Raw genomic sequence first — 25,479 nt, forward strand, 5'->3', positions numbered from 1 at the left:
TATTCTGGTGACACTACGTGGTATTCCGCTACTTACTGCTTTGTTCTCCTCGAAATGATGCTCTTATCGCAGAGCTTCTCCTCGATGGGGAGCGTCTCGACTGTTCGATTGTTCAACGTTCGACTACATTATGTGGTCGAGATGTAGTCTACATAGTCACTTATGCTGCAGTCAGTTATATGCATAATCAGTTATAGCCGGATGCTCTATGATTGGTATATTTTGTATCAGAGTTTCTCGCGGCTTCTCTCGAACTGCACATAGCTGACAACGAGTCCCTTATCCTTGACGCTTTCAGGAAGATGGATAGAGACGGCTCTGGTGGGTGTCGCTCTGGCTTTTGCTTCTCCTTCTCCTGGACTCGCTATTATTGGGTCTTTTCCGTCTGAGTGCATGGCCGCCTAATGGCACGCCCTGCTCGAGGGCATGTGTCCGGACTTGAGAACTCGCTCTTGCAGGGTCGATATCGCTGGAGAATCTCCGGACAATTCTCGGGGAAGACTATATGGGTACTCGAATAGAAGAGATTATCAAGGAGTGCGACATCAACGGCGATGGACAGATACAGTGGGACCTATCCGGGGGGTTTAATTGTTGATGATAGCTGGCATGCAGGTACGAGGAGTTCGTGGCACTCGTCACTGACGGTCGAGGATTTGACTCTGCGTCAGGTGAGGCGAAATTCGGTATTTTCCGAGGTAAGTTGTCGTGTCGTATCAGAGTCGTCCAGTCCTCGACAAAGGGGACATTCACTAGAGAAGGAGATGAAGACTTTGGAGCGTCTTGGCACGATCGTGGACTCCGAGACGGATGGGGAGGGTCCGTTGCAGTTGGAAAAGGACTAATGAAAATTCCTATCCTTTTACCTTTTGAAATTTCCTACAAGTTTCTGTTATCGCTTCGCTTCATCCGCAGATTTTCCTCATTCGTTGATCTGTGGTGGTCTGTTTGCTTTGTGTGCGTGTTTAATATTGAATCTGTGAATGCACTTGGTTGGTAAGCTGACATTTTCTGGGTGATTCAGTTTGGTGTTAGTCATCGCTTTAATCCCTGCTGGTCCTATCCCCATCCCACTGACTGAGTTCGTGACTTACTCAGCGTCTACTCTGTTCGTGTGTGGAATACCACGAGACTCGCTGCTAGCCTCAACGACGACGTCCGAGCTTCCGGTTTGGCCGCGTGGGATGAGTCGGCAGGTTCAATCCTACACCCTCTCCCTACCGAGCTACAAAGCAATCCTTCTCGCTCCACCATCGCCACGATCCGAAGCATCGCTGAGAATAATCGCTGTTGATTGATTGCTGCGGAGTGGCCGTCGTTATGGCAGTGTTTATGTTCTTGTCGATTCTTTCGACACTCCAAAGGCTCATGATATCCTCCGTTCCTTCTGAGTTTGACCCAGAAGACAGTCCAGAATGCCATGGTGAAGAAGGTAAATAAGATGCGACTGGTTTTTAGGATGCTTCTTTGTCTTCCTAGAGTCCAAAACCTCCCAAAGGGAAGTGACCTGGGATAACGTGGATTATGCCACACCTCACGATTTACACGTCTTCATTGTCACCAATAGGGGACGGTGAGACGTTCTATGCGCTTTTAGCGCGCTAACAAGGCTGCAACCTCGGGGGGGGCGGCCCACTCGAAAACTAGAACAGCGCATTTAGTGATCCACTTGCTTTACGGTGCTATTTTCAAAAAATGAGAAACTAGCACCCTCTAGATCCTACGTATGTCGTGATGCACTCCATGAGAATCGCATATTGGACTCGGGTATCCATTTTGCAAACTCTTGGTGGTGCCTCGGGGATTTCGCTCCGACGTGAATCATGCTCAAGAGCAGATATGAAGGGCTGAAGGAAGTCGCATCGACGCCTGCGGAGGCGCGGCCAGTGAGATGCAACCGCGAGGAATTTACCGATCCAGTCGAGCGGGAGAACGCTGAATTTGCCACGCTTTATAGTGTCTGTAAGAGGCGGGAGAGTCTGATGGCATTATCTAATTCGTCCATCCTCGCTGCTGCGTATGCATCGAATAGAATAATACCTTGGCACAGCTGATGACGTGCTTTGCAACACTAGAGTGTGTTCCGAACAAAAAACAAACAATACCAAAAAACAGATTTTCGTTTCATCTGCAAGGGACTTGATGTCAGGAGGCTTGCCACGGAGTGGTTGGTCGAATGAACCATCGTGCATATCGATTACGGTGAACTTCACCTGTGGCAGGTGCCTTCCGGCTAGGATGCTTCGAGGCAGCCTTGGAAGCTGCTTGCGTGGCTTGTGAGATCGACCCTACAGATCCTAGGCCGTTCGCTATGAGAATCTACCTCAGAGTTCACTCTATGAAGCAGTGAGTTGGGAAGGCTCTCGCGTGGTTTCTACTAGATGAACTATACTATGGCGGATTCCTCTCCGTCAGACCGTATTTGTCGGAGCTCAAGGCGGACACTGAGAGACTGAATCACTTGAGGAGTGATGGACAGCGCAAGGCCTTCGAGATCACTAAGTCTATAGTCTTGGACCCAGACTGGAAGAAATTCATGAAGGTGGGTGGTTGGGTCGTTATCAATGAGGACATGTGGCTGTCAGTCAGGTCCTGAATAAGCACTTCCCCAGGAGCTACAGGATGTCACCTGGAAAGGAGAGTGCGCGTTATCTAGATCAAGGCCGCCGAGGTAACGTTGCTCCTCTGTGATGACTGATGACACCTGTCCTGTGCGTTTAGGGTCGATACCGTACTATACTAACCGTAACGCCTACCGCTTGTCAATTGAGCGGAGGTACCGCATTCTATCACGAACGGGTGGACGAGCAGCACCTTATCAGCTCACTGGCTTCCTATGGGGTAAGCGTAAAGTCACACAAGCAGCTGGGCATGTAAGGACCAAGTGCTGGACACAGCTCAGTGATAGTTCTTAGTCTTGCGCCACTGAATGCCCCTACGATATTATCATGTCACCATCGGGCAACAGCCTCTTCGTCTCTGGCAGGGACGGCTGCATCCATATGTAAACACTGTCTACTGCGGGAGTAGTTGAACTTTGTTGGATCAGACTCGACTCGTCCAACATCAGCTCCACACGTGGTGAATCCGAACAAGGCAATCTCAAAATGTACGAGAGAAAAATGTTCTATCAGAGTCACGTGCGATGGACCATCACCGACATAGATGTAATTTTGTGGCGCAGCGGTAATGACAAAGCGTTACCATAGCACCATCCCTCTCGTCCATCCATCCTGACCTCCTCGATAAGCCCTGTTCTTAATTTTACCGCCAATTATGAGACAGAGAGTATCCGAGGCAAGGCGCTGATCTTGGATGATACAAGGTGCTATAGCCTGCCAACCTGGTGTTCGTCGATCGACCCTCTCAGGATCGGTGTATGGGCTGTGAGGTTCATCGGGGACTGGCAAGCAGCAGCAGGCTCAATGGTAGGTTGGGGTACTTTGAGGCTGCCTGATCTCTCGTACGTCCCTGAGGTTTTATCGAGATGAATGGTAGTTGTTTGGCAAACTACTATCAAGCTTTCTCGTTTGTAAACCGCTGTAGTGTAGTAATTGCAAGTGTTCGTATACCCGTCTGGTTCCGTTGCAGTATGGCATTATTCATCCGACGCCAATATTATTAATATCGGGCTAGTCGTCTATCTCCATCAGATGGGCGGAGTCCACCTTTACGACCTGTCGAGGGAGATGACATACTGCACGACCTACAGCCACAATGGTGCTGATGTTAATGCTCTGTGTACCCCACATGCCGAGTACGATCCTCGGTAGATCGTGTGACCATGCAGGCCTGGCTCAGGTCCGGTCATAGGACACTGCTGTTCTCTGGTGGAGATGATGGCACGATAAGCATGTGGGATACTCGAAGAATGCGACGGCCTGCTGGGGTGAGTTCAGTGCGCTCGCATAGTTATTGGTCTTCTCCGACCGGAAACCTTGAGCGGGAGTAATGGTAGGTGTTGGTGGGGCATACGGATGGTATATGCAGCCTACATATGTCCGATGCTAGCTGGCACTACCTGTGCTCGAATGCTAAGGACCAGAAGGTTAAGTTGTGGGATTTGAGGACGGGTACGCAGTGGATGTTTGGCTGGACCTCGCTGGTGACGATAGTGCAGTGCACCTCAGCTCCTGTGAATGTGGTGGATTACCACACCAAGCACCAAGCAGCGCCATGTAACCCGGCATGGGATTACCGTAGTCAACCATACCCAGGGAATCCCCTCCTCGACTGCTACACCCATCCACACGATAAGTATAAATTCTGGACCTTCTCGAAAACTACGGTGCCGCATCTCGACAGGTCTCTGTACACTTTTGTCGGTCACAAGGTTCACCGGACGCTCATTCGTGCTCGGATGTCGCCTATGCGCACCACGGGAGGCCGGTACTCACTCAATTCAATTTCGTGGTGCAGTGATGGTTATCTGTTACCGGTACATCCTTTCCGGCAGTGCCAACGGCATCATACATATATGGGACCTGCAGAACCCTTCTCCTTTTGGCAGAACGTGAGCTCGTGCGGGGCATCAACAGTCAGAGCGTTCACGAGTGAATTTCAGCTTCCGAGCGATGGGGGAGCGGCTCACAGATGGGGACACGGAGATTGGCGACAACGACAGTCTGAGCGACGACGACGACTGGTATGACAGATCGCATACCACTCGAGCAGGTGGGCTAAGCTGCGTCCTCGCGATGTGTTTTCGAGACTGTGCTGAGCCTCCGACGGGGCGTGTTTAGTATACCATTATCAGTAGCATAGAACTACTTTCAGTTACCTGGCACCCAACACTTCCAGCGGCACTGTATGCCTCTTGGGACCTTCAGGTCCGTATGCTGTCAGCATAGTCACAAGTAGCTCAGTAGTCTGAATTCTGGTTAGATGTTTAAAGTTGACTTTTTTCTTGTGATGATGCCCTATTGTGTTGCTCATTATTATCATCAAGATGTAGAAGAGCCTCATCGTATAGAGAGATAAATCGGACCCTTACACCGCGCTCACGCTCGATTCGATCGACACCAGGACGAAGACCAATGTTCATAATTCCATCGTCTAACGTGGCGTCTGACCGTTCAGGGAGCGTCACCATCGCACCACATCGACGATGGTAAAGCCGGAATCAACGAGAGTGTGTGCTGGTCAGGAAGTCGCCAATGGCAGCTGGTCATCGGATTCTGAGTCCACTCGTGAACATCAATCAAACCGTCTAGCGACTAGATTGTCGGGCGAGCGAGATTTGCGATGCAAATATGCGCAGTGCGTAGATTATAGTATCCACTTACGCCCTCCAAGGGAAGATACCACATGAAGAGAACGTCTCTATGGAGGATGCTGCGAAGTATATTAGGATGTTGCTTGTATTTAATACAGTGTCGTCCTATTAACTAGACGTTAAGTCGCCTAAAAGACAAAGGCTTTCCAGTGGTATGGTGGTCCATACTACGGACCACGATCTTAACCATGTCTTTGGGTTGGTTCGGCAGAGTTGTTAGGCTCAGGCATGCCCACAACATGTAACGATAGAGACGAGGGAGGTGGGACGGAACTAGGCTCGTAGATAATCCTTGTCGTCTGTTGCTGGGAACGCACATATTCTACCGCGATCACAGGAGATGTGATACTGCGAGGCTCGAGCTTTCGGACCACTGTGTTGTTGTCGCTTTCAACGACAGCTTTTTTGTGGAAGAAGTTGAAGGGAGGCGAACCTGGTAATTGCCATAGATGGATGGAATGCGGATCATAAAAAATTTTTTCCGGAGGGGAAGGACATGTTGTGTTCGACTGGTATGAGGGCCTCTTATGAAGGCTTACTGATTTTGTTACTATGATTGATCCTGATCATGCTGATGCTCCACCGCTCTATGGGAACGATCCTGAAGAGATCTGTAGTACTGGGCTTGGGGGTTCGGATAGATCTGCACTGGGGTGCAGCATTTTGCTCGAGGGATGGTTTCCTTCTTAGGCGATATCAACGGTATGGACGCACGGGCATATGATAGTGTGAAGGACGAAGAGGCAGAGAAGAGGAAGGTGTCTGGGGGGCTCTGCCGTTTTCGGGTATATGTTAGCGTTCGTTGAGTCTATCGGTTATATAGTTCTCTTTATCGCGGTTGACACGCTTTAATGAGAGCTCGTTGAAAGTGCCATAGAGCGTTGCTGTGTATAGAAACGAGAACGGAGAGAAGACGAGGCCTTTGAGAACCCTTCGGGGACGACGAAGAAGGTCGAGATGGAGTACATGGCACCGAAAAAGGAAAGACGTTTCAAGGTGAGATTCATCACTCGGAAAAGGAGAGCGTCGTGAACTTGTACACTGTAGTGACAGTCGCTTACGCCGTCTGTAGGGTAGTTGGGGTCTATTTCCAGTAGGAATTCTCCCGCACTCACACACTTCATTTGCTAGTTCGTACTCACCTAGACAGGGAAACCTAGTGGGAAACGGTATATGCTTTCAGCTGTATATGGCGTATCACGGCCGTCGTGGTCCATCATGCTGCATTAAGATTCGCTTACCAAGGCATGGAGGATACGAGGAAGGTCCCAGTATAAATCTCAAGAAGCTCTTTGTAATCTTCAAGGCGTCACTCAACCCTTACATGTCGTATTCAGGTTGAGAATTACAATAGATTGCGTCAGTTCATCAGCGTCTATACAGTTCATCTAAGGTCCGAGGTCGGCGTCTACATACCCGACAGTGCTGCCATCACAGGGTAGGTCAGCAGTACTGTCCTTTTTGATACTACTCTTGGTTCAGCTATATCTCTTATGGGGGGCTGGTGCAGATTGTCGACGGCTCGCCTGCTGCAGTGACCGCCGATAGTCGTGTCTTTGCGTGGGGACGCATGCCGTGGACGGGTGCGTTTCTCTTGCCGGTTCGATGGAGCCGTTATTGATACTCTAGGTGCCCAGGCATCGCAAGGACTAGAGGACGTATTATCCTTGGCCCGAAAGCGTATACGCTCCGTAGCGATAGGAGCTGGCCATGCCTTGGCTCTCACCGAAGGAGGAAAGGTAAGTGCAGCTGCTCGCTAACTTGAAGGATTGTTCTTCGGTAGGTTATGTCCTGGGGACTCAATGATTCTGGCCAGCTCGGTACTGGTGATGAACGGAGTCGGATTATACCAGAAACTGTTAAGCTACCCAGCGATGTTTATATTGACAAAAGTATGAATTGACCAGCTGGTGTGGCGAGGATGTCCCGTTTAGTTGCATGTGGTCCTGACTACTCTGTTGCCGTTACTAAGGCTGGTCAGCTGTGGACTTGGGGACGGTAGGAGGCGCCGGAATTCTTCCCTGTTTGCGATTCTGAAGTTTCCTCGATACGGCCCTCGTCATGTTGTGGAGAAAGTTGGCCGTCTCCTTTGCTCCTACAGAGTCGCCTTTCATATCAGGTACCAGGCTAGTAATTGGCCTCGTCTATTTGTCGATACATGGTGTAATGGCAACAAGCCTGGATGTGACAATACAGCTGTAGGACTGGCTGGCAGCAGAATCCTAAAGGTGTGCACCTCGAGGGGAGTGAGTGATACCAAAACTTGGCCACATCAGGTGTCATGTGGAGATCAGCACATGTTGGCCCTCACCAAGGAAGGCGAGGTCTTCTCCTGGGGATACAACGGTGAGCTGACTTGGTTCATCATTCCTTTGCAATAAGAGCGTCCTCAGACTTCGGTCAGCTCGGTTGGGGGCTCCACGGGGTAGATGTTGTAGGCCAGCAACGGCCGCATAAGGTGAGTATTGCTTACTGGGACTAGGCAGTCAACCACTCTCATGGCGTGTCGCTGTTCAGGTTCCCCATTTACCCAAGATTAGCGATATCGCGGCTGGAGGTGGTCATAGTGTTGCGGTTGGTGACGACGGAGCGGTGTATAGCTGGGGGAGCAACTCACAGGGTAGGTTTCTATTATCAGACGAGGGTCTTGCCGAAGCTCTCTGGTCCTCCCACAGGCCAGATCGGCCATGGGCTCCGGCAAGATTTCGCGGAGGCAACGCGAGTACAGATGCCGCAGCCGGTTAAAGCAGTGACTGCTGGCAAGGTCCGATACTAGATTACAGTATAGGACATAACTACGCTGATGCAACTTGCGATCAGGTCACCACACTGTTGGTCTGTGATGATGCTGATAACTCCGTAATAATGTGGGGAGCTGTGCAAGCTGCTGGCCCCGAGATGGTGGAGGCCCCGGTCAAGGCTGCAGAGGGAATGCAGAATGGACATAAAGAAGGTAAACCGTTGCGAAGAGGGAAGTCGCAATCAGTCGTTGCTAATGATCTCAATAATCCTCGAGGTTTCATTCTATCATTGTCGAAGTGATGTTGTACGATATGTCAGATAAAACAGAGGCACCAGGAGTAGCAGCATCATCGGTGATGGCGAAGTTAGGTGGTGGGGGATCAGCCAGCGTCCTGATACCGGGCCAGGGAGAGGTTACTACAATGAGCATTGGGGAAGCCCATGGAGCTGTGGTTAAGGGTAGCAGACTTGTGCTGTGTTCGATTGGATAAATGAGGATTCCTTCAGATGCTACCCTTTATGGTTTTGGGTACAACTATGAGAACCAGGCCATCGATACACCCTCGAAATATTTTTTTGTGCCGCCAACACCGGTAGATCTAAATGAGATGCACAAGGGTCATGATGACTTCAAATTCAACAAGGTAACGCGAGGTCTTCCCTAGATAGTGTGGAAGGATCTGTTACTATTAGATATCCGATCTCGCCTGTGGCGGCTCGATGAGCTTGGCCGTTGCCAACTACTCCATATAAGGAGATCTCCCATCGGTTTCGTGATAACAAACACTTGTATCATTAACGAGTTGGTTTGTGTTGTCAATGGTGACACCTATTGAGAAAAGTGGCTCTCCTATTGGGCGCTTTATGGCTGATCGTGGACAAGCCGTCCATCCTAGAGACCTTCTAGAAGTGAGAAACGGAATATCTGATTTCAAACGGGAGTGGTTCACATCACTTGATTCAGTGGATTGCGGAGCGAACTAGCTGTGGTGAAGTTGAAGGCTTTGCAGATCTACAGGATGGAGAGATACTTCTTGAGATGGTCCAGTCGGTGAGAGGAATACGATACACATCCCGTTTTAAGCGAGGAGTTAACGCCTAGCTCGTGACCATAATGGTGACAGGAATCATCCGGAGTACTGTCTCATCTCGGGAGATCCAATTCGGAGGATCAGTCCATGTGTATGTACTGTTGAGTTCATGCTGTAGGTATGGCCAGACCTTTCCCCATTGGGAACGACGACGTATGATGCTTGGGAAGGGATCTCGCGGATCGCCAATGCAGCTGATGTACCCATGGGCATCCTAGATGCCGCAGCTCGATGGTCCAAGGCGAGCAAAGAGGACCTGAATGATAAGGCATTTGCCTCTGCTATTTATAACACACTTGCTGCACTCTACTTCCTCTGGAGTTTGTGTGAATGCCACGATTTCACGGCCAACTTTGCAATCCCCATCGACTCGTATGTGGCCAAATTCCTACAGTCGGACGCTTCCGTGCGGAGCTTGATCAAGGTGAAGGATGATCCTTCAAGGATCAATCCTCATGTATCGAGTGCTAGCTCCATGATGTCAGGGAGGGGCGCTGGCTGCTGAAGTGTCCGAGACTGCACATAAAAAGGACGATATTGCCAAGACCATCGAACCCGACAATCCTTCCCGAGCTGATCGTGGGGTGAGTCGCTACGACCATAACGAGAACCGCACTGCTTCTCTAGAAGTCTCCACATGCACCGCCGAATGCGCCTACACCTCCAAAGAACCCACCGCCTGATTCCAGCAAGGAACCGGAGAAAAAACAGCCGAAGGGCGTGCAGCAGATGAAGAAAGAGAGTGCGCCGGCGCAGCGGCTGAGAGACTATCAGAATCGACAACAAGCAACTGTCGATGGTCTTGCGGTGCTGATGCGGCCGAGAGGGGGGAGGCGACGATACACACGCTGAGAAGCGAGGTATCGGTCGTGGCAGAGGTTCGGGAATAGAGAGTCGCTATCTGTGAAGAGGCTCCAGCGGCAGCTAGAGATGGAGAGAGAGAGCTACGCTGCGATGGAAGAAGTAACGAAGCGGAGCTTATGGACAGGAGCTACGTAAGGAGAATGTAGTGCAGTTCGCGTGAGTGTGTAAATGTCAGGTTCGCTCATGAAGTGGAGCTCCTCAAGGAGGGCCACAATGCAGCGCTATGGGAGGCCGAGTCGGGCCTGGCAGAAGATGCGGTTTTGAAAGCTAGAGTCATGAAGGATCAGGCGGTAAGCGCTCGTCGCTGCCTTTTGCGAAGGCCCATTGGATCATGTCAGGGAAGCTTCCGCGACCGACCGCCTACCTTGAGAGAATACACGGCTTTGGAAGAGGCTTTGTCGCGAATGGATGTAGCAATGCGGAAACAGAATGAACGCATGCGAGCTCTCGAGGAAGAGAGACTCCAACTGGGAGATCAAGTGAGTTGATTCATGCAACGCGGATTCCAGCTTCTATTCTGCTCAGATGCTACTGGGTTTAACATCCCGTCACTCCAACACCACTGCACAGACAGTGCGGGAGATGTATGAGGCTGTGATGTCGGGCATGGACCGGAGACGTTCGGGCAGGGAACTGCCTAGCGCCGATCGAGAGATACTTCTGAATTTGGAGAAGCTGGTGGGGCCGTGTGGCTTTTGTCGATTTCTATGACCTGTTGCCATTCGATAGTCGTCCCTGCTATGCTATCATTGGTCATCAAATCATCTACTATATGCTATCGTTATGAGGCTTTTATACCACCGGCACTTTATGCCCCAACAGAAACTCTCGTGGTGGAACTACGACGTCCACATGAGTGCGCGCTTCTCTCAGATAAACAGACTCGAAGAAGAGAGAATACTTCTTGAACGTCGGTCTAGAGATATGGAAGCTCCGTGGAAGGTTTCGAGTCTGAGCGATCTTCTTCTTCTTCTTCTCAATCTTGGACGCGGCACGGCCATTCTCTGGCCATTTGCCGCCAACATGATCCCTTCTGTAGCCGCCCTTCTGCGGCTCGTTAGTCTCCGCTCCGTTGAGTTCCATTTCGTCCCGTATTTCTCCCATACGGTCATTCAAGATGACTCACCCTCGGCGTTGGGCAGGCGGCATTAGTCTCTGAAGACCCTTCCAGTCCTTCGCAGAAACCCTTCGAGTACCAGCGCCAGATCCCGGCTTCTGATGACAGTCTCCCCCTGGGGAGGCCACGTTAGCCCTCGCAGGTTCACTTCTCGAATTAATGCCTCCCGTTGGCTCTTCCATCGCTCGCACTCGTACAAAAAATGTCTCACATCCTCCGTGACTTGAGCGTCGCAGTTCGGACATTCATCACTTCCCCCATCAACTCGGCTTCGGCAGTATCGCAGCCGGCTCTGTCCTGAAATAAGTCCCCAGAGATTTCGGCAGCCTTGCAGCCCCCTAAGCATCTTCAGAGCTGATGCGGTGGGCACAAACTCCCTGATAGATCTTCCTAGTTTCCTGACCTCGCTTTCATATAGCATGTCAGACTGCTGCTCAACGCATTTCCTCACCCTCTCTGAGACCACCTCCCGATCTATGGGTACGATGAACGGCGGATCATCCCCGTGTAGCGAGAGCAGTTTTGCTAGCTGGTCCGCTCGGCGGTTCCCTTCGCAGGACTTTGACCTAACGTACTGCAACTCCACATTCAGTCGCAGGTCCAGTGCGCGCTGCCGGATGTACTGCACTACAATTCCACGACAGAGCCTCCGCTTGGCAAGTCCAGCTAGAAGGTCAATTGCCCGTTGGCAGTCCGTGCCGACACATATCTCCCCGAGTCGCATCTCCCCCCCGGCTTCTACTGCACGGAGGACTCCGAAGAGCTCAGCCTGTAGTGGAGTTGCATATGAAGGCAATTTCCAGCCCCACATATTCCACTCACCGTACTGCGTCTTCAATACCGCCGCGCATCCGGCAGTTTGATTCCGCGATGCTGCCCCGTCAGTATAGAATACCCACTTTCTGCAAGGGCTCTTTCTACGGCTACTGATGGTGAGAGGTCTAAGCTCTCTCGCCGCCGAAACTGGGGAATCGACTGGAGCTCCCATAGCTATGCGTTGGAGCTCGTCCTGCAAGGAGGGTACCGCGGGAAAGCCTGTCACGGACAGCCGACGTTTTATACATTGGGATACGCATAGGAGATCCCAGGGTATTCCGTCCGTTCCTGTATGTGACACAAATGCGGTAGGGGTACGCGCGCTCAGTCTCCGAGCCCTCCGGTAGAACCGAGCCTGTAGCGCCCTCAGCTGCTTGGCAATCCTGGCGCGAAGGGCCGCATGTCCCCAGCAGCCAACCGCGTACAGCAGGCAGCCACGAGCCACTGCCTCAAAAAGCACCAGCGCGACGTCGGGGCCCAATCCCCATGAGCTTCGGACATGCGCTTTCACAGAGTGGTATATCCCCTCCAGCCGAGCGAGAATGTTTGCCGCATGAGCACCCCACCTAAATTTCCGATCTAGTGCCACTCCAATCCATCGTACTGGCGACTCCACGATCACTTGATCACCCATGTTGATGTGGCACCCGATACCTCCGTGCGCCCGGCATTTGGGGAAGCACATCAACTGTGTCTTCGGCCAGGAGAGCTTCACTTTCACTAACCCACACCATTTGTCGAGTGCAGCATGGATTGCTCGAGCGGCATCCCGTACCTCTTCCTCGGTTTTATACTGGAAGATCACAACGACATCATCAGCATACGTCACGTAGGCCCAGGGCGATAGGACGTCGCTCAGGGACAGCATAAAACAGTTGAATATCCAGGGGGACAATACTCCTCCTTGCGCCGTCCCCCGCGTGAGCTCCATCGTGGAGATATCTCCTGCATGGTGCAGGGAGACTCGTCGGCCACTCAGATAATCAGAAAGTAGAGCAAGGTAGTCACCCCGGAGCCCACGGGCTTTCATCTCCTTGAGGGTCGCCCAAGGACTGCACTTGTCGAACGCCCCTTCAATGTCGAGGAAGATGCACCCTGCACTGTAGCCATTCTGCCAGATCTTCCTTATTTCGCTCTCAAGGTTTGCGACCGCAGTATCGCACCCTTTGCCCGGAAGGTAGGCATGAAAGGAGTCTGGAAACTCTATCAGCCGTTCAACTCGCCGATAAACGAGTCGCTCAAAGACGCGAGTGAGTGCAGTCAGTACAGTTATCGGCCTCCATGACTTCTCCTCCCATGCCGGTCTGTCATGCCCTTTCGGCAGCGTTATAACGTAGCCACTCTTAAGGTCACTGGGCAGCTGCCGGTGTTGAAGGAATGCGGTGAACATTTCACAGAACACCTGAGGCTCCCTTTCTATCGTGAGCTGCATTGCGGTAACCGGAACCGAGTCTGCCCCCGGACATGATGATGCCCTCACCTCTTTCGCACTGGCCAGCAGCTCTGCCCTGGAGACGGGTTCAACCTCAGGTGGGAGCTGCTTTAGCCCTCTTATCACGTCGGCCATTTCCTTCCTCATGTCTGCCTGCTCCGAAGAGTCAGGTTCCTCCATGGGAAACAGGCCTTTCGCGAGCTCCTCAGCCGAGAGGTAAGGATGTATTGCCGGTCGACGAGCGGCACGCCACTTCCGATGATATTCAAACGCTGCAGTGGGACTCTCCAGAGACGCGAGCTCCCTACGTGCATGCTCCTTAGCCCTGGCCCTCTTAGCCCGTCGCAGAGCCCGTGATGCCTCTCGGAGTTCCGCCCTTGTTTCCGTGGAGTTGTTTGTCCTCTGCACCCGCTTTCGCAACCAGGATACCTTGCGTTCTAAATCGCCGATCTCCGGCGTCCACCACACCGGCCTCGGAGCCTTGAGCTTACGCGACCTGCCTCGGCAATCCTCCACGCATTGAGCTATAGCTTCACAAATTGAAGCCGTGCCTCGCACAGTCGTCGCCCATTCGTCCTTCCAGGAGGGATGCCACTGCGGGAGAACGCTACATATCCTTTCAGCAAACTGATCCTCGTTCAGCCTACCCTTACCTCTCCATGGTGGTTCCTGACGAGCAATAAGCCGCAGGCTTATGGCTACCTTAACAGCCGCATGATCGGATACAGCAGAAGAAGGATCATCCCAGTCCACCTGCCAGTCCGCAACCCGTTCCACGAGATCCACAGAGCACATCGTAACATCAATGTGGGAGGTGATGATAGAACCATCACTACAAGTGCGGTGGCTGCGGAAGGTGGGGGGAGACTCGCAGTCATTAATCACGTGTAGGCCATTCTTCTCTGCCCAGTCCTCCAGAATGACTCCCCTCCTTCGTTGATACGACCCCCCATCGCGTGGGGGCCCCCACGCCCCACTCCACGCATTACTGTCACAACAAAGGACTGTCCGCCGATGGCTGACCAAGGCATCAACTCCCAAGAGGCACTCCTCCATTGTGGTCGTACCATCAGAAGGGCAATATCCTGATATAATACGGAGGTTTCTTTCCATATCGCCTAAGCAGCGAATATCTACCGCCACCCAGTCCCGCATGTCACTGCACTGACTGACAATTCTGTAGTTGTCAACTACTAGTTGACTGTAGGCTTCAAAAGGAAAGCAACTCGGCTCCGCTCCGATACGCTCACATAGCTCCATTGACTACTATCACTCAGAATCCTCATACAGACTACTCTGCGAGGCGGTTCTTGAATTGCTATGACATCCGCTTCTGAATGTTCTACAGCTGCTCTGAAGACTACACTGCTCCTACCCATATTCAATTGTACAACGCGAATGGTACCATGCATGGAGGTCTCATCGCCCTCCGCTAATACCGTTTCGCTATACCCCCTACTTCTCGCTCAAGCAGCCTGCATGCTGCTGGGCAAAGTTTGTGATCAACAGCTCTATGAGAGCCTCCACAGTTCGCACACTTTTGTGGCCCCCCTTGGCACTCACGTCCCTGGTGCCCCTCTGCACCGCACTTATAGCAGACAGGAGTTTTTGAGCAGTCACTGGCGAGATGGGCATTTTTACCGAGTTCACAGCATCGATAGCACATCTTCCTCCTGTGTTTCAGCTCGGGTCTGATAAGTCGCCATTCCACCTTAATGCCCTCCCTTAGCAGCCGCTCAACTCCACACTTCTTCACTCTTACAAAGGCGTTGAGGCCCCTTTTGTAAACTGCTGTGCATTCTTCACCTATAGCATCCTTCAACGTCTGCTCACTGATCGAGCCGACTTCCCTTATGAATAACTCAGGCTCAAAGGATCCAGGGCTCTTCCCTTCATACCCAAGATCTACGGCCGCACGTACGGCACCGCCTACATCACCTTCAGCTACTCTGATCCCTAGCCTGCCATCTTTCGCGAAAAAGCTGTCTAGCACCACTACTTCGGCTTTACAGCCAATTCTTCCGACTATACGGAGGCGATGCTCCGTGCTCCTGTCTTCTCTGATGTCTCCACCGGTCACCCAGATCAAAGTTCCGTCCCTGTCGGGTCTGCTGGGCATCCCGCCAGTTCCCAGTGTTTCCGTACGCTGCACCCCCAGACCCGTGGCCATGCCGGACCTGTTTATCCTCGAAATCTCCTCTTTGACCCTACCGTGCTCTTCCATAACCTTGATTAACTTTCTCTGACCCTCACACAGATCTTCTTGCGCGCCCGTATACATCGCATGCATTCTGTCCAGCAGCGTTTTCACCTCATTGGCCTTCCTGACTCCCATGGCCGACCCAGCGCAGACATTCAGAACTGCTTCCATAACAGTCACGAAGCCGCCGGTCTCCTGGGTCGGAGGGAGATTGATGTTGGACGAAATATCGGAGTTGTTGTCGATAGTCATTCGATTGACGAGAACCGAAAACAGTCACTTGAGCCAGATGGCTACAGCGATGGCTGAGTCTGAGCGATCAAGCATCGGAGTGTAGCGGGATGGGGGTCATCGATATGAACTTCTCTGCGGGGGACTCGAGCACGGTGGCCTCTGTTTGTGGAGACGCTGAAGCAATTGAGAGGTCTCTCAGGATTGAGAGAGAATGCGAAGAGTAAGGTGGAGATTAGAAGTGTACATTAAGTCTTAGATTATATGGGCTGTGCCGAGAATTGAACTCGGGACCTCTCGCACCCTAAGCGAGAATCATACCACTAGACCACACAGCCGATAGGTTAATTCTCTCTACTTCCCACTCGTTTTGGGTTTCGATGCCAACTTATAGCAATGAGTAGGCGTCCGAGTATACGTCCCATACATGTGGCCAGGTTGAGAGCAACCAGTTCGTATCTGAAGCAACGTTTAAAACTGGTCGAGGGTTCCGAGTCCACGAAAGAACACACAACCAACGACGAAGCGCAACTTGTTGCTCTACTTCGACGACTTCGGGCCAGTGGTTTCGAGGTATCACCACATCTCCATCTGTATTTATGAGCCTCGATATCTATACCAGTGTGTACGTATGCTCCTTCGTTCCTTCAGTCCTCTCGTACACTACTGCTCCTCTTCTGGAAGATAATTGGATCAGCCATACGGGCACGGAAGGAAGCAAGCCTCGTAAGGGCCGAGGTCGTCAGTGTGCGCAACCGCCTGCGAGAGATTGAAGCAGCGAAAGTAAGTTAGCTCCCTTTGGTCGTCTTTGGAAGGAATAATTTTAATTGGGTCGTTCTTCAGAGTGAACTTGCACACGCACATACCGATGAGATCGATGCTCTGAAGAAACAGCATCGTCGGGAGTTGAGGAAAATGAGTGAAGAAATGATGACCAATAACAGCGAAGCTGAACTACGAAAGGAGATGGCTGAGATGGCCGTCAAAAGCAGTGAGCCATTCGATAGCTTCCGGTCTTCGACAGTGCATGGTTCTCCTGAAAATAACTGAATACTGTGGTGTTTTAAATTTTGAAGTGGTTCCATCTTAGGGGAGTCTGAGATATCTCGCCTCCGCAACGATATGGCGAAGCAATGGAAACGGTGTTGGGTGACCGATACGGAGAGATTCGAATTCCTCTGGGGTGAGTGGGCTTATGGTGGAATCCCTCTTGATCAATCCCGTCGTCGCCTCAGAGGAGCTGCAAGCTTTGCGGCTCCAAAATGAAGTGCTCGCCATCCGAGACAGGTTGCTGAAGGATCTCGTGAAGGAGACATCGTCAAACCAGAAAAATGAGCATCGTATGAAACAACTGTGGGCGAAGCTCTCGGCAGCGGACCGGAGAATTACTGACTCTACTGGTAAGCCCTCATGTCTGTGACACATGCTAGAGTGGTATCTGGGCGGGTCGCCATTGGTTAGGATCCGTTGAGCAGAAGCAGCTCCTGCAGAAGGCTGTCGAGGACCGAGTGCGAGTGTATGAGACGCGTATAGCTGATCTTGAACGCGAGCGGCTCGGGGTACATACAGCCAACGGCGAGATGAGTTTTTGCTCGCAATCACTTATCTCAGGACGAGCTCAATCCGCAGGCCGTTGCTGAGCTACAGGAGAGAGTTGTGAATGTGGAAGCAGCGAAGTCCAAGTTGGAGAACGAGAAAGGAATGCTCGAGAAAGAGGTGCAGGCTAAAACAGAGGTCAGCAAGCGGCAACTTCTCCTGCACCTGCGTATTACTTGCCCCGCTGCTATTCGGAGGGTCTCTCCGAGTACGTAGACTTTTCAGTCTTCAGAAACTCTTGCGCATTGAGCGGGAGCAGGAACGAACATCTACGGCCATGCGAGAGGCACTGGATGCTGCCCTACAGGAGAAAGCTCGACTCATTACCGACTTGGACATATATAACGAACAGCTCAGTGCTAATGAGGCCCTGAGGGAGCTGCTGATGATGGCGAAAATTGAACCTCTTGAATTGCCGAGGACAGCACCATGAACACCATGTCAAGTTGACTTGAAGCCTCTATAATGTCGCGTTGCTACTAGGCTCTGTACCACCATTCGCATGCAGCCATGACTGATATGAATGTTCTTCATTCTGTTAAGCACGGCATGCCTCTCGATACTAGTCGTATCTGGATGAGGCTCGTGGTGAAGTTAGCCATGAAAACTTTCGCAAAATTGCTTGCCACGTGATCGGTCACCGATCGCATGACTCATTGATCGTTGATGATCCCGAAAAGCAAAGATCCTGAGATCCCGCCGCCTCAAGTGGAACCCGTAATGAGAACGAATTCCGCACGCTGTAGCCCACCGAGCTGGGTATATTGTAGTGGGTCGGCCACGAGCCGATCTTAACTAGTCGAGCTTGGCCTGATGAAACGATCATCGGAAGGCCCGGTGCGAAACTGGACATGTGGTTCGGAGAGTTCCCTTTTGGGTGAATGACCATTTCATTGAGAAAGTTTGGACGAAGTAAGTCCGATGGCGAAACATCAGGGTGACGACGAGACCTCCCTCGCAGGAACTCCGTGACTCGGCAAAGGACCTATCTGCAGCGAGCGCAACTCCGTTCATAGCGTCACTCTAGTCAAACGAGCAGCATGTTCGTCTTGCTCAGAATTCCAAATCGATTTTCATGCATACGGGCCGATGAAAAAAAACGATCTTTGTGTTTGGCATGTCGATGTTATTGCCCAGGCTACCAGTCTCTCGACCACTTTCCATCCTCACTGATTCCACCGCGCGGTATTGCCTGCTCTGTTCCCAGCCTTAGCCTGTACCCGCTTCTTCAGATGTCCGGATGCGACGACTTCCATCATCCCACCCAGACCTGGTGGCCCCTTGGGACGGGCGGCCGATCTCTGATCAGCCCTAGGCACGACCGACCATTCACACAGATCCAGCTCCCGCATGGGTTACAGGCGATCGCTACTCACCCAGCTTACTTTAACTCCAATGTCGTGGGGACACTTGGTGCAATCTACGCAAGATTGAAGAAGGAATGGTATGAATAACATGCCGATCAACTTCCAAATAAAAATGGAAAAATGTCACTCTCGAGAATAGAACTAGGATTCAGCGTGATGCCGTGCCAGAACGATGATGCAGAACTGCATACACGAAATGCTGACGAACACGTAAACAGTCTGGCAAGCTCATCTCTCGATGCTCGTCAACTATACTCGACGAGCATTACTCGTCCGGCCTCGCCGTTTTGATCTGTGGCCACTGGACACAACAGAGGATCCCATGTGTAAGATGCATACAATCAGGAGTACCAGGTGGTAGATGAATCAAGCCAGGCCGCACACCAGCAGGTGGAGCAATATCAATTGAGGTGTTCTTTATCAGGACAACAACAGATAAGAAATTATGAAGACCTAAGCAACCACAACTTCGTTAGTAACGAGATACGTCTTCCTATCACGCGCGCGTGCAGAATTGATAATCGAACCGTCCGCGTGAGGGCATGTTAAATGGATAGATGAGTCTCGCTTTTTCTCGCTGAAATCTCGCCGACCCAGTTACGAACCGTGGGCCACAGACCATGGTCCTCGATAAGTACCTCTGCAGACTGCTCCCCGTTATTCCGTAACATTGCATGTTATGGAGAGAGAGATGGAGAAACCATGTATTGGGCTCCGATCCTCACCTACGGCTTGGGAAGGACTTAGAGCTTCCAAATGATGCAGGATCACCATGACCCATTGAAGACGACTTAGATGCCGAACCAGTGGCGATCTCTGCTCTAGCTAAGCTACAACGCCCATTGGGTCCAGGACATAGGGCGAACGAAACGAGAGAGTCATCACAGAAACTGCATGGGCTATGAAACATGAGCGTCAACCGACTCAATCCTCGTCGAATCGCTTCTGTCGTTGCTTCTCTCTATCAACGCGTCTGACCTTCGTAGCGCCCCTCTTCCCCTTCTTGTGAATGACATCGTAACCACTAGGACCGTCGGACCTGAATACATCGAATCAATCTCGTCCCAGCTCCTCCTCCCGGAGTACTTCTTAGGCGGCAGAGCGAACTCAGGCCCCATGCTAGTGAAGTTTTGAGGGAGGTGCCGCATACTCGTATGGCCAGGCCGAGGAGGAGCCCCGTCCTCGGCGAGAAGATTGGCATCCTCAGCCAACCAGGCATCCCGTCCTTTCGGTGCAACGAACAACAGAGACGCCTCCTCGTCGAAGCAAGCCCCTCCTTCCCCACACGGTGTCGTGAATAGATCATCGACTACATGACCAACCCTAAGGCCTCGGCATATCTTCTCATTCGCCTCGCTGGGTGGTGTGATTCCCAGGACGTGGGGCCAGATGTTGAGTCGCCAATAGATGACCAGCATGCCGTCCTTCTTAGGGTCCGCCGTCTCTTCATATGCCATATTACCAGCCCCTCCGAGGACTGACGAATCATAATACGCAATCTTGGCCACCATACCGGACAACCTCTGTCCCGCAGGCATCTTTCGGGGAGGCACCTCGGATGGAAACTCCCTGTTCAACTTGGGATACACCGAGGTGAAGAGCCGAGATCGATCGACGATGTAGTCGTCGGCCATGCCAGAATCCGACACAAGTAATCGCTTGTGTTGTTCCTTCCGTATTGGTAGAAGGCCACCACACGCTGTTTTCTGACCAACGTGATATAGACTGCAAAGGGCCGGAAGGGATAAGTCCGAGATTCCATAATCTGAAAAAAGGATATATCGTCACACTCAAGACGATCCACCAGTATCCTTGCCTCCGGCCTTGCCCGAGAACTCCTCGAGCATCCAATGGCCAATCAACGTATCATAAACATTCTGAATTTCCGCTGCATCAGCATCACCCATCAACCAACTGCAGAACTCCCTCGAGTCGTGCATGACCTGTGAGATGACAAGTCACTGAGAAACACCGTCAGACGAATACTATCAGAGCTTTTCGCTCCTAGTCGCTCCCAGGATCACCTTCAATATACTGGGCTCTCCTAGAAGTGGTCGGAGCAGGTTTAGGTCATCCACTAAGGCCACACCGCCTTTACTCGCTACGGTTATATCACCACCATGCTGGATAATCCTACATGAAGAGGCAAACCGATCGAGATAAGAAACCATACCGATCTCGGTATTGGAAATTCTACATCATTCTTCCGCACGGGCAACCAGTGTCTCAGCGAACCCGATATCAGGTTTTTGGTGGGGTTTTCAGTGGCTGAGTTACACTCTAACTTCACCATGTAGAGACTTATTTCTAGTATCAATATATCCGCCATACCACTCCTCCCTCACCTGCTGATGTCGCAGTCATAATGGACCGCCAGAGGAGGCCAAGCACCATCGACCTTCAAAACCCTCTCTAACTGTGTCAACGAGCTCACCCTATGGACAGGGAGCCGCGATCCACCTCGTCGAAGCCGGGAAGCGTTCGCAACGGCGATGGACATCCGAGCAGATCAGCTTCCTAACTAGAGAATCACAACCCTCCTAGGCAAATGGATAGCGATCTGATGAACACAGGCTGAGCTCTCCAAAAGCCCTTCCATTATACCCTAGGATATATACTATATCCCAAAGCTCAGATAGCGAGAATATTCCGAAGCATTGATAGTACGGTTATTCACAACACAACAGCATGCAGTAGATGTCATCATCTTATCACTACTGGACTAGGGAGAACAAATCTGCGACTCTCTGAGACATGAAGTCCCCCTCAGAGGCCGTACGCATACTGGCCATAATAATTGCTGGCATAATCGATCGTATAGGGAGTATTAATCACTATTGAAGCTCCCTTCAAAACGATTCAAATATTCAAATGATCGGCAACGATGTTCTACTGGTGTTTTAATTATCACACGTGATAGTTGGATTATTAGTCCTCCTCCTCAACCGTAAAGAGGCGTTGATACTGCCGGCCTGAATGCTTCCGGATGGCGTTGCCGTTCTCTCGCCGGCTTCAGCGGAGGCAATCGACACCGGGGAGATGCGGGGAAATGGATGGGCTGCCATGTTCGTCGGTGGCCCACGTCCGCCAGCGCCGCTGGTGAAAAGCTTACGTTCAATGAAGCTGTCGAGGCTTTGGCTGAATGTACTGAAGCCGTATCGACCTGATCGACTCGCGTATTCTCATCAAATCTCCATTAACCACGTCAAACTGTGGAGACCAATGCCCAGGAATTGTGAGAGTCATAGTCCACTCGAAATTCATACTATAAACGGAGAAGGCGTAAGGATGCCTTACGAGTAAAATATGTGCGACTACTTTGGACATGACTTAATGCACGATTTCAATCCAGTTGACATCAGTGATTCCCCCCGAACTGATGCCACGTCGAAAAATACTGAAACATCTTCCCATCGGTTCAACGCTGTCTATTGAGGCCAATCGTCGTCCACTTACTCTCTAATCGTTCGAGTGCCATGGCACCCATCCCTTCCAATATTCCCACTGGTGTATGGTGCAATAGGGCAACAAGAGCGACACCAAGACCTTGAGCTGACGGAGGATCCACCACACATCCGGCATCTGTATGAAAATCAGCTAGAACACACCCAGCTACCATCTCACTTATGTTGATGAGCCCTTCCGAGTCGTGCTGACCTCGTGTCGAGATGACTGGGCGTCCACAACCCATCAACCGCATTAGCATTGCCGGGTCAGTGGTATCCAAAGGCGTGTAGAGACCCACAGTAGCACTGAAAACGTCCATCCCATACTATACCTACAACGAGCTCCCCCTGCCTCACTGATAGCATAGCCAATCGAGCTCCGGACTGTTCCACGAGATTGATAACACCTTCACATCGTCATCAGCATTAAGGCACATTGCTGTGACCTCATTCTCCAACAAGGCCGCCATGTCCTCCATTGAAGAGTACCTCCATTGGTAATCAATCCCCCGATAGACATCATTTCCTATTACTTGTCTCGTGGCCAGTGGCCAGCAATAGATGAGAGTCCATACCCATCAGGGGAATCCTCACAACATGCCAATATTAAACGTGGAGGTGGCAGACCTACGAATCGTCACCATTCCAGTCATACGCCGCAACAACTGCAGCATCGAGCTCACCCGCGGCAACAGCCACTGGATCGAAGGCCACCGGTGATGAATGCACGCATCCAGTCGAGCCCTCCTCCTAAGGAAGACCCTTGAGACTCACAACAGTCAGTCGTGTTTACGTGTTCTGAAAGTGGCTCGCTGTCTCCACTACCAAGAGAGGCATCCCTCTCTTCTTGATACATCCCAGTTACGGTATCCAAGAAGAATGTAGCATCCGAGGACACTGGGGAGATCACAGCAGCTGGTGAGGTAAGCGTGCTAGCCTGCCCTGCTGGCCTGGACGTTGTGTTGTGTATAACTTCGGCTCCTGAATTCATAACACTTCCATAACCAGTTGAAACCTACGATAGATCTCAAAATTGTGCTCCCTTTGTTGAGCTGTACCAACGAAGCTCTCGCCTTTTCCTCAACAATAAGGGAGTAATTGCCTCATCAGAGCTTCAACAAGTGAGTCTGATGAGCTACTCGATAGACATAAGTAGCCACAACCATCGATAAAAAACTGCAGTGATCCGTATCGGCCCACACAAGCTTACCTAATGCCTTATTCACCGGCAGCAAACGGTTAGGGTTGTGGTAGTAGTGCCTACGAGACCCAGCGCTAATTGCGAGGCATCTCTGAGACCTAGTCTTACGCGTATCCATCCACTGTCAGGCTCATCTCATCCGATCTAGACGGATTGACGATGGCCAGGATGAACCTGAGGTGCAGCGTTGAATGCATCACCAGCATGCACTGCTACAAACGTCGATTAATACAGCTATTATGCTCTCGCAATTTATATAAACGGGAATGGATGACTGCTCGAGATGAACATCTATCCCAGCTAATACAAGTCAATCCTAGGTGTCCCATGCGTGATGGAACGTATTGTCTATGCGAGACTGAGCTCCGCCGAGGGGTGCAGAAAGACTCGTCATTGAATGAGGTGGTTTTCGCTGTTGGCGTAGAAACAAGTTATCCAGGTTCCCATGTGATGCCTCATTGCCCTCCACTTACGGTCTGTCTCCAAGCTGAGAACCCAACGTGCGGTCCACTTCGAGCAGCGACCGTCGATTCATACAGTGTCCACGGGCTTCCACAGGCCGATACGCCACCTATGTATCGATCAATAACATAATACCTAAGCCTCCTTCCCACTTTACCATGATATCTCTAACTCTCCTGCCATAACACGACTCGCACCACTCTTTGCGGGGCTCGCTGTCGACTATGATGGCTGAGGCGTATGTCACAACTAGCCTCTCATACATTCTTTGGCACTTCCGGCTTGGGCATATCCTAAAGCAGAAGTGATAAAATGACCGCATGCCGTAATACCTCCCATCGGCGTGATGACGCCCATCACTACGACCGGAACACCAGCAATAGACGAGATGGAGGCCACAGAGGGACAAGGGGAAGAGGACGACTGTTGAGAGATCTACTGAGCGATCTGCTGTCTGAGATGGACGATCTCAGTGATCATAGGTGGGCTCCATGGGCTCACATTATACAGCATGATGGCGTCGTAGTAATAGGAGGCAACGAACATCCGAATTGTCATGCACAGAGCACGGAGGAATAAGACGAATATCCCCATGATGGGGTGTGGTATCAGCAAGAGCAATCCTGAAATCAATGTATCGAAACGCTGCTACTACTGACCCCGATTCGGTCTTACTCAAGATGCCGATATCACACTGGCAATACTGTGGTGATGGGGAATCTGCAAAAGTGCATAGTTTGCTAATAGAGGAAGTATTCTCCTCTACCTTTGACTCTCCTAAGAGGAGCCTTAGTGCAATACACCGTGACTGAGTGCCCTTGGGAGCACAGCCCATCGGCCGCATCCAAGGCGTGTGGAGGTATATCTGGCGTGTCGTGATAGCCACACCGCCCGGAAGGAGGTAGAGGTTACCTTGCTGAGGGCAGATCATTGCAATACGAAGTCTAGAGTTGGTCCACCTCCTGATGAGCGAGTGACTGCAGAAGCAAGGGTAGAAGGAATACTCACCGAGCATATGTATTCAGGTTGGTCACTACAGACCTCCTTTTACAGCATCTTAGTGGCCGCGGGTGTCCCGGTTCCATTTAAAGGAAGTCTTACAAAATCTACTCCAGAAAGCACCATCATCTTGGTATGCCTACGACATCATCAAGGTGTGAAAATGATTCAGTAGGGCAAAGATTATAGACGTGTCGATTGGGTATCGGTTCTAGATTCGATCGATTCTACGATCTGTGGCACTCTAGATACTACAGTACCGTTCTTTCTGTTGACCACGCATGTATCCACTAAGGTGAGGTCATACGAATCCTATTGTCCACGTACTTGGTGATGACGGGGAGTTATGCTCTTCTACGACGCAAAATCAGGCGCGCGCGTTACGATTGAGGCAAATCTTACTACTCACAAATGCTCAACAATACGCATACGCGGTGTACGCAGGCGTCAAATTATGTGCAGTGAAGGGTGCTCCAATCGTGATGTCGCAGCCGGCTGAAAACTCACTGCTGGCCCTTGCTCACCGAATGCGACAGGTTACGATGATTAGTTCTTAGGCATGACGTATTATGATATGTGATGATTTGCTGGATGCGCAATTTTAACAGCATTTTTGTCTAGGCACCGAAAACTCCATCGT

At 51.3% G+C, this 25,479-nt stretch overlaps 9 protein-coding genes and 1 non-coding gene across 10 annotated transcripts in view; 5 read left to right on the forward strand and 5 right to left on the reverse strand.

Annotated features, from left to right (window-relative positions):
- Positions 1 to 845, forward strand: part of Pmar_PMAR010884 (calcium-dependent protein kinase, putative) — a gene marked incomplete at both ends in the record, with an annotated part of 3,251 nt that extends 2,406 nt beyond the window's left edge. Inside the window, 4 exons of the mRNA XM_002766859.1 lie at positions 232 to 321; positions 459 to 567; positions 616 to 698; positions 721 to 845. Of these exons, the coding sequence (XP_002766905.1) occupies positions 232 to 321; positions 459 to 567; positions 616 to 698; positions 721 to 845 (407 nt within the window). The remainder of the gene's footprint in view (positions 1 to 231; positions 322 to 458; positions 568 to 615; positions 699 to 720) is intronic.
- A 490-nt stretch (positions 846 to 1,335) lies between these two features.
- Pmar_PMAR010885 (wd-repeat protein, putative) lies at positions 1,336 to 4,868 on the forward strand. Its single transcript, XM_002766860.1, has 16 exons — positions 1,336 to 1,432; positions 1,480 to 1,962; positions 2,223 to 2,346; positions 2,416 to 2,542; positions 2,590 to 2,671; positions 2,722 to 2,873; positions 2,916 to 3,004; positions 3,050 to 3,109; positions 3,371 to 3,428; positions 3,654 to 3,757; positions 3,802 to 3,889; positions 3,959 to 4,073; positions 4,131 to 4,257; positions 4,306 to 4,513; positions 4,565 to 4,674; positions 4,777 to 4,868. The coding sequence occupies exons 2-15, from the start codon at positions 1,824 to 1,826 to the stop codon at positions 4,649 to 4,651; spliced, it is 1,560 nt and encodes a 519-aa protein (XP_002766906.1). The 5' UTR covers positions 1,336 to 1,432; positions 1,480 to 1,823; the 3' UTR covers positions 4,652 to 4,674; positions 4,777 to 4,868.
- Positions 4,869 to 5,827: 959 nt separating this feature from the next.
- On the forward strand, positions 5,828 to 8,770 carry Pmar_PMAR010886 (Secretion-regulating guanine nucleotide exchange factor, putative; the record flags this gene model as incomplete). The annotated part of the gene is made up of 18 exons (XM_002766861.1): positions 5,828 to 5,888; positions 5,966 to 6,033; positions 6,170 to 6,271; positions 6,459 to 6,569; positions 6,613 to 6,713; positions 6,758 to 6,858; positions 6,905 to 7,014; positions 7,059 to 7,167; positions 7,210 to 7,273; positions 7,395 to 7,503; positions 7,552 to 7,621; positions 7,669 to 7,733; positions 7,793 to 7,895; positions 7,951 to 8,039; positions 8,096 to 8,228; positions 8,336 to 8,476; positions 8,525 to 8,661; positions 8,711 to 8,770. The coding sequence occupies 18 exons, from the start codon at positions 5,828 to 5,830 to the stop codon at positions 8,768 to 8,770; spliced, it is 1,734 nt and encodes a 577-aa protein (XP_002766907.1).
- A 66-nt stretch (positions 8,771 to 8,836) lies between these two features.
- Pmar_PMAR010887 (hypothetical protein) lies at positions 8,837 to 11,124 on the forward strand (the record flags this gene model as incomplete). Its single annotated transcript, XM_002766862.1, has 10 exons — positions 8,837 to 8,926; positions 8,982 to 9,068; positions 9,227 to 9,532; positions 9,594 to 9,692; positions 9,736 to 9,915; positions 9,985 to 10,103; positions 10,148 to 10,262; positions 10,311 to 10,451; positions 10,498 to 10,650; positions 10,846 to 11,124. The coding sequence occupies 10 exons, from the start codon at positions 8,837 to 8,839 to the stop codon at positions 11,122 to 11,124; spliced, it is 1,569 nt and encodes a 522-aa protein (XP_002766908.1).
- Positions 11,125 to 11,296: 172 nt separating this feature from the next.
- On the reverse strand, positions 11,297 to 15,789 carry Pmar_PMAR010888 (conserved hypothetical protein; the record flags this gene model as incomplete). The annotated part of the gene is made up of 5 exons (XM_002766863.1): positions 11,297 to 11,386; positions 11,541 to 11,655; positions 11,912 to 11,962; positions 11,989 to 14,455; positions 14,979 to 15,789. 5 exons carry the CDS (start codon positions 15,787 to 15,789, stop codon positions 11,297 to 11,299), a joined length of 3,534 nt encoding a protein of 1,177 aa, XP_002766909.1.
- A 104-nt stretch (positions 15,790 to 15,893) lies between these two features.
- On the forward strand, positions 15,894 to 17,797 carry Pmar_PMAR010889 (Leucine-rich repeat-containing protein, putative; the record flags this gene model as incomplete). Its single annotated transcript, XM_002766864.1, has 9 exons — positions 15,894 to 15,991; positions 16,206 to 16,341; positions 16,420 to 16,551; positions 16,612 to 16,759; positions 16,859 to 16,951; positions 17,004 to 17,168; positions 17,230 to 17,327; positions 17,380 to 17,502; positions 17,597 to 17,797. 9 exons carry the CDS (start codon positions 15,894 to 15,896, stop codon positions 17,795 to 17,797), a joined length of 1,194 nt encoding a protein of 397 aa, XP_002766910.1.
- Positions 16,035 to 16,106, reverse strand: Pmar_PMAR010890. Its single transcript has one exon. It is a non-coding gene; the product is annotated as a tRNA-Pro (tRNA).
- A 1,858-nt stretch (positions 17,798 to 19,655) lies between the features above and the next one.
- On the reverse strand, positions 19,656 to 20,671 carry Pmar_PMAR010891 (hypothetical protein; the record flags this gene model as incomplete). The annotated part of the gene is made up of 3 exons (XM_002766865.1): positions 19,656 to 19,770; positions 19,818 to 20,496; positions 20,536 to 20,671. The coding sequence occupies 3 exons, from the start codon at positions 20,669 to 20,671 to the stop codon at positions 19,656 to 19,658; spliced, it is 930 nt and encodes a 309-aa protein (XP_002766911.1).
- A 2,716-nt stretch (positions 20,672 to 23,387) lies between these two features.
- Pmar_PMAR010892 (hypothetical protein) lies at positions 23,388 to 23,949 on the reverse strand (the record flags this gene model as incomplete). Its single annotated transcript, XM_002766866.1, has 3 exons — positions 23,388 to 23,437; positions 23,487 to 23,552; positions 23,852 to 23,949. Coding segments are annotated over 3 exons (214 nt in total), but the record flags the coding sequence as incomplete, so codon positions are not given.
- Positions 23,950 to 24,089: 140 nt separating this feature from the next.
- On the reverse strand, positions 24,090 to 24,771 carry Pmar_PMAR010893 (hypothetical protein; the record flags this gene model as incomplete). Its single annotated transcript, XM_002766867.1, has 6 exons — positions 24,090 to 24,133; positions 24,173 to 24,275; positions 24,342 to 24,463; positions 24,516 to 24,560; positions 24,607 to 24,705; positions 24,753 to 24,771. 6 exons carry the CDS (start codon positions 24,769 to 24,771, stop codon positions 24,090 to 24,092), a joined length of 432 nt encoding a protein of 143 aa, XP_002766913.1.
- Between the last annotated feature and the right edge of the window lie 708 nt (positions 24,772 to 25,479).

The sequence above is a fragment of the Perkinsus marinus genome, assembly GCF_000006405.1.
Source record: "Perkinsus marinus ATCC 50983 genomic scaffold scf_1104296971434, whole genome shotgun sequence".
Lineage (NCBI taxonomy): Eukaryota > Perkinsozoa > Perkinsida > Perkinsidae > Perkinsus > Perkinsus marinus.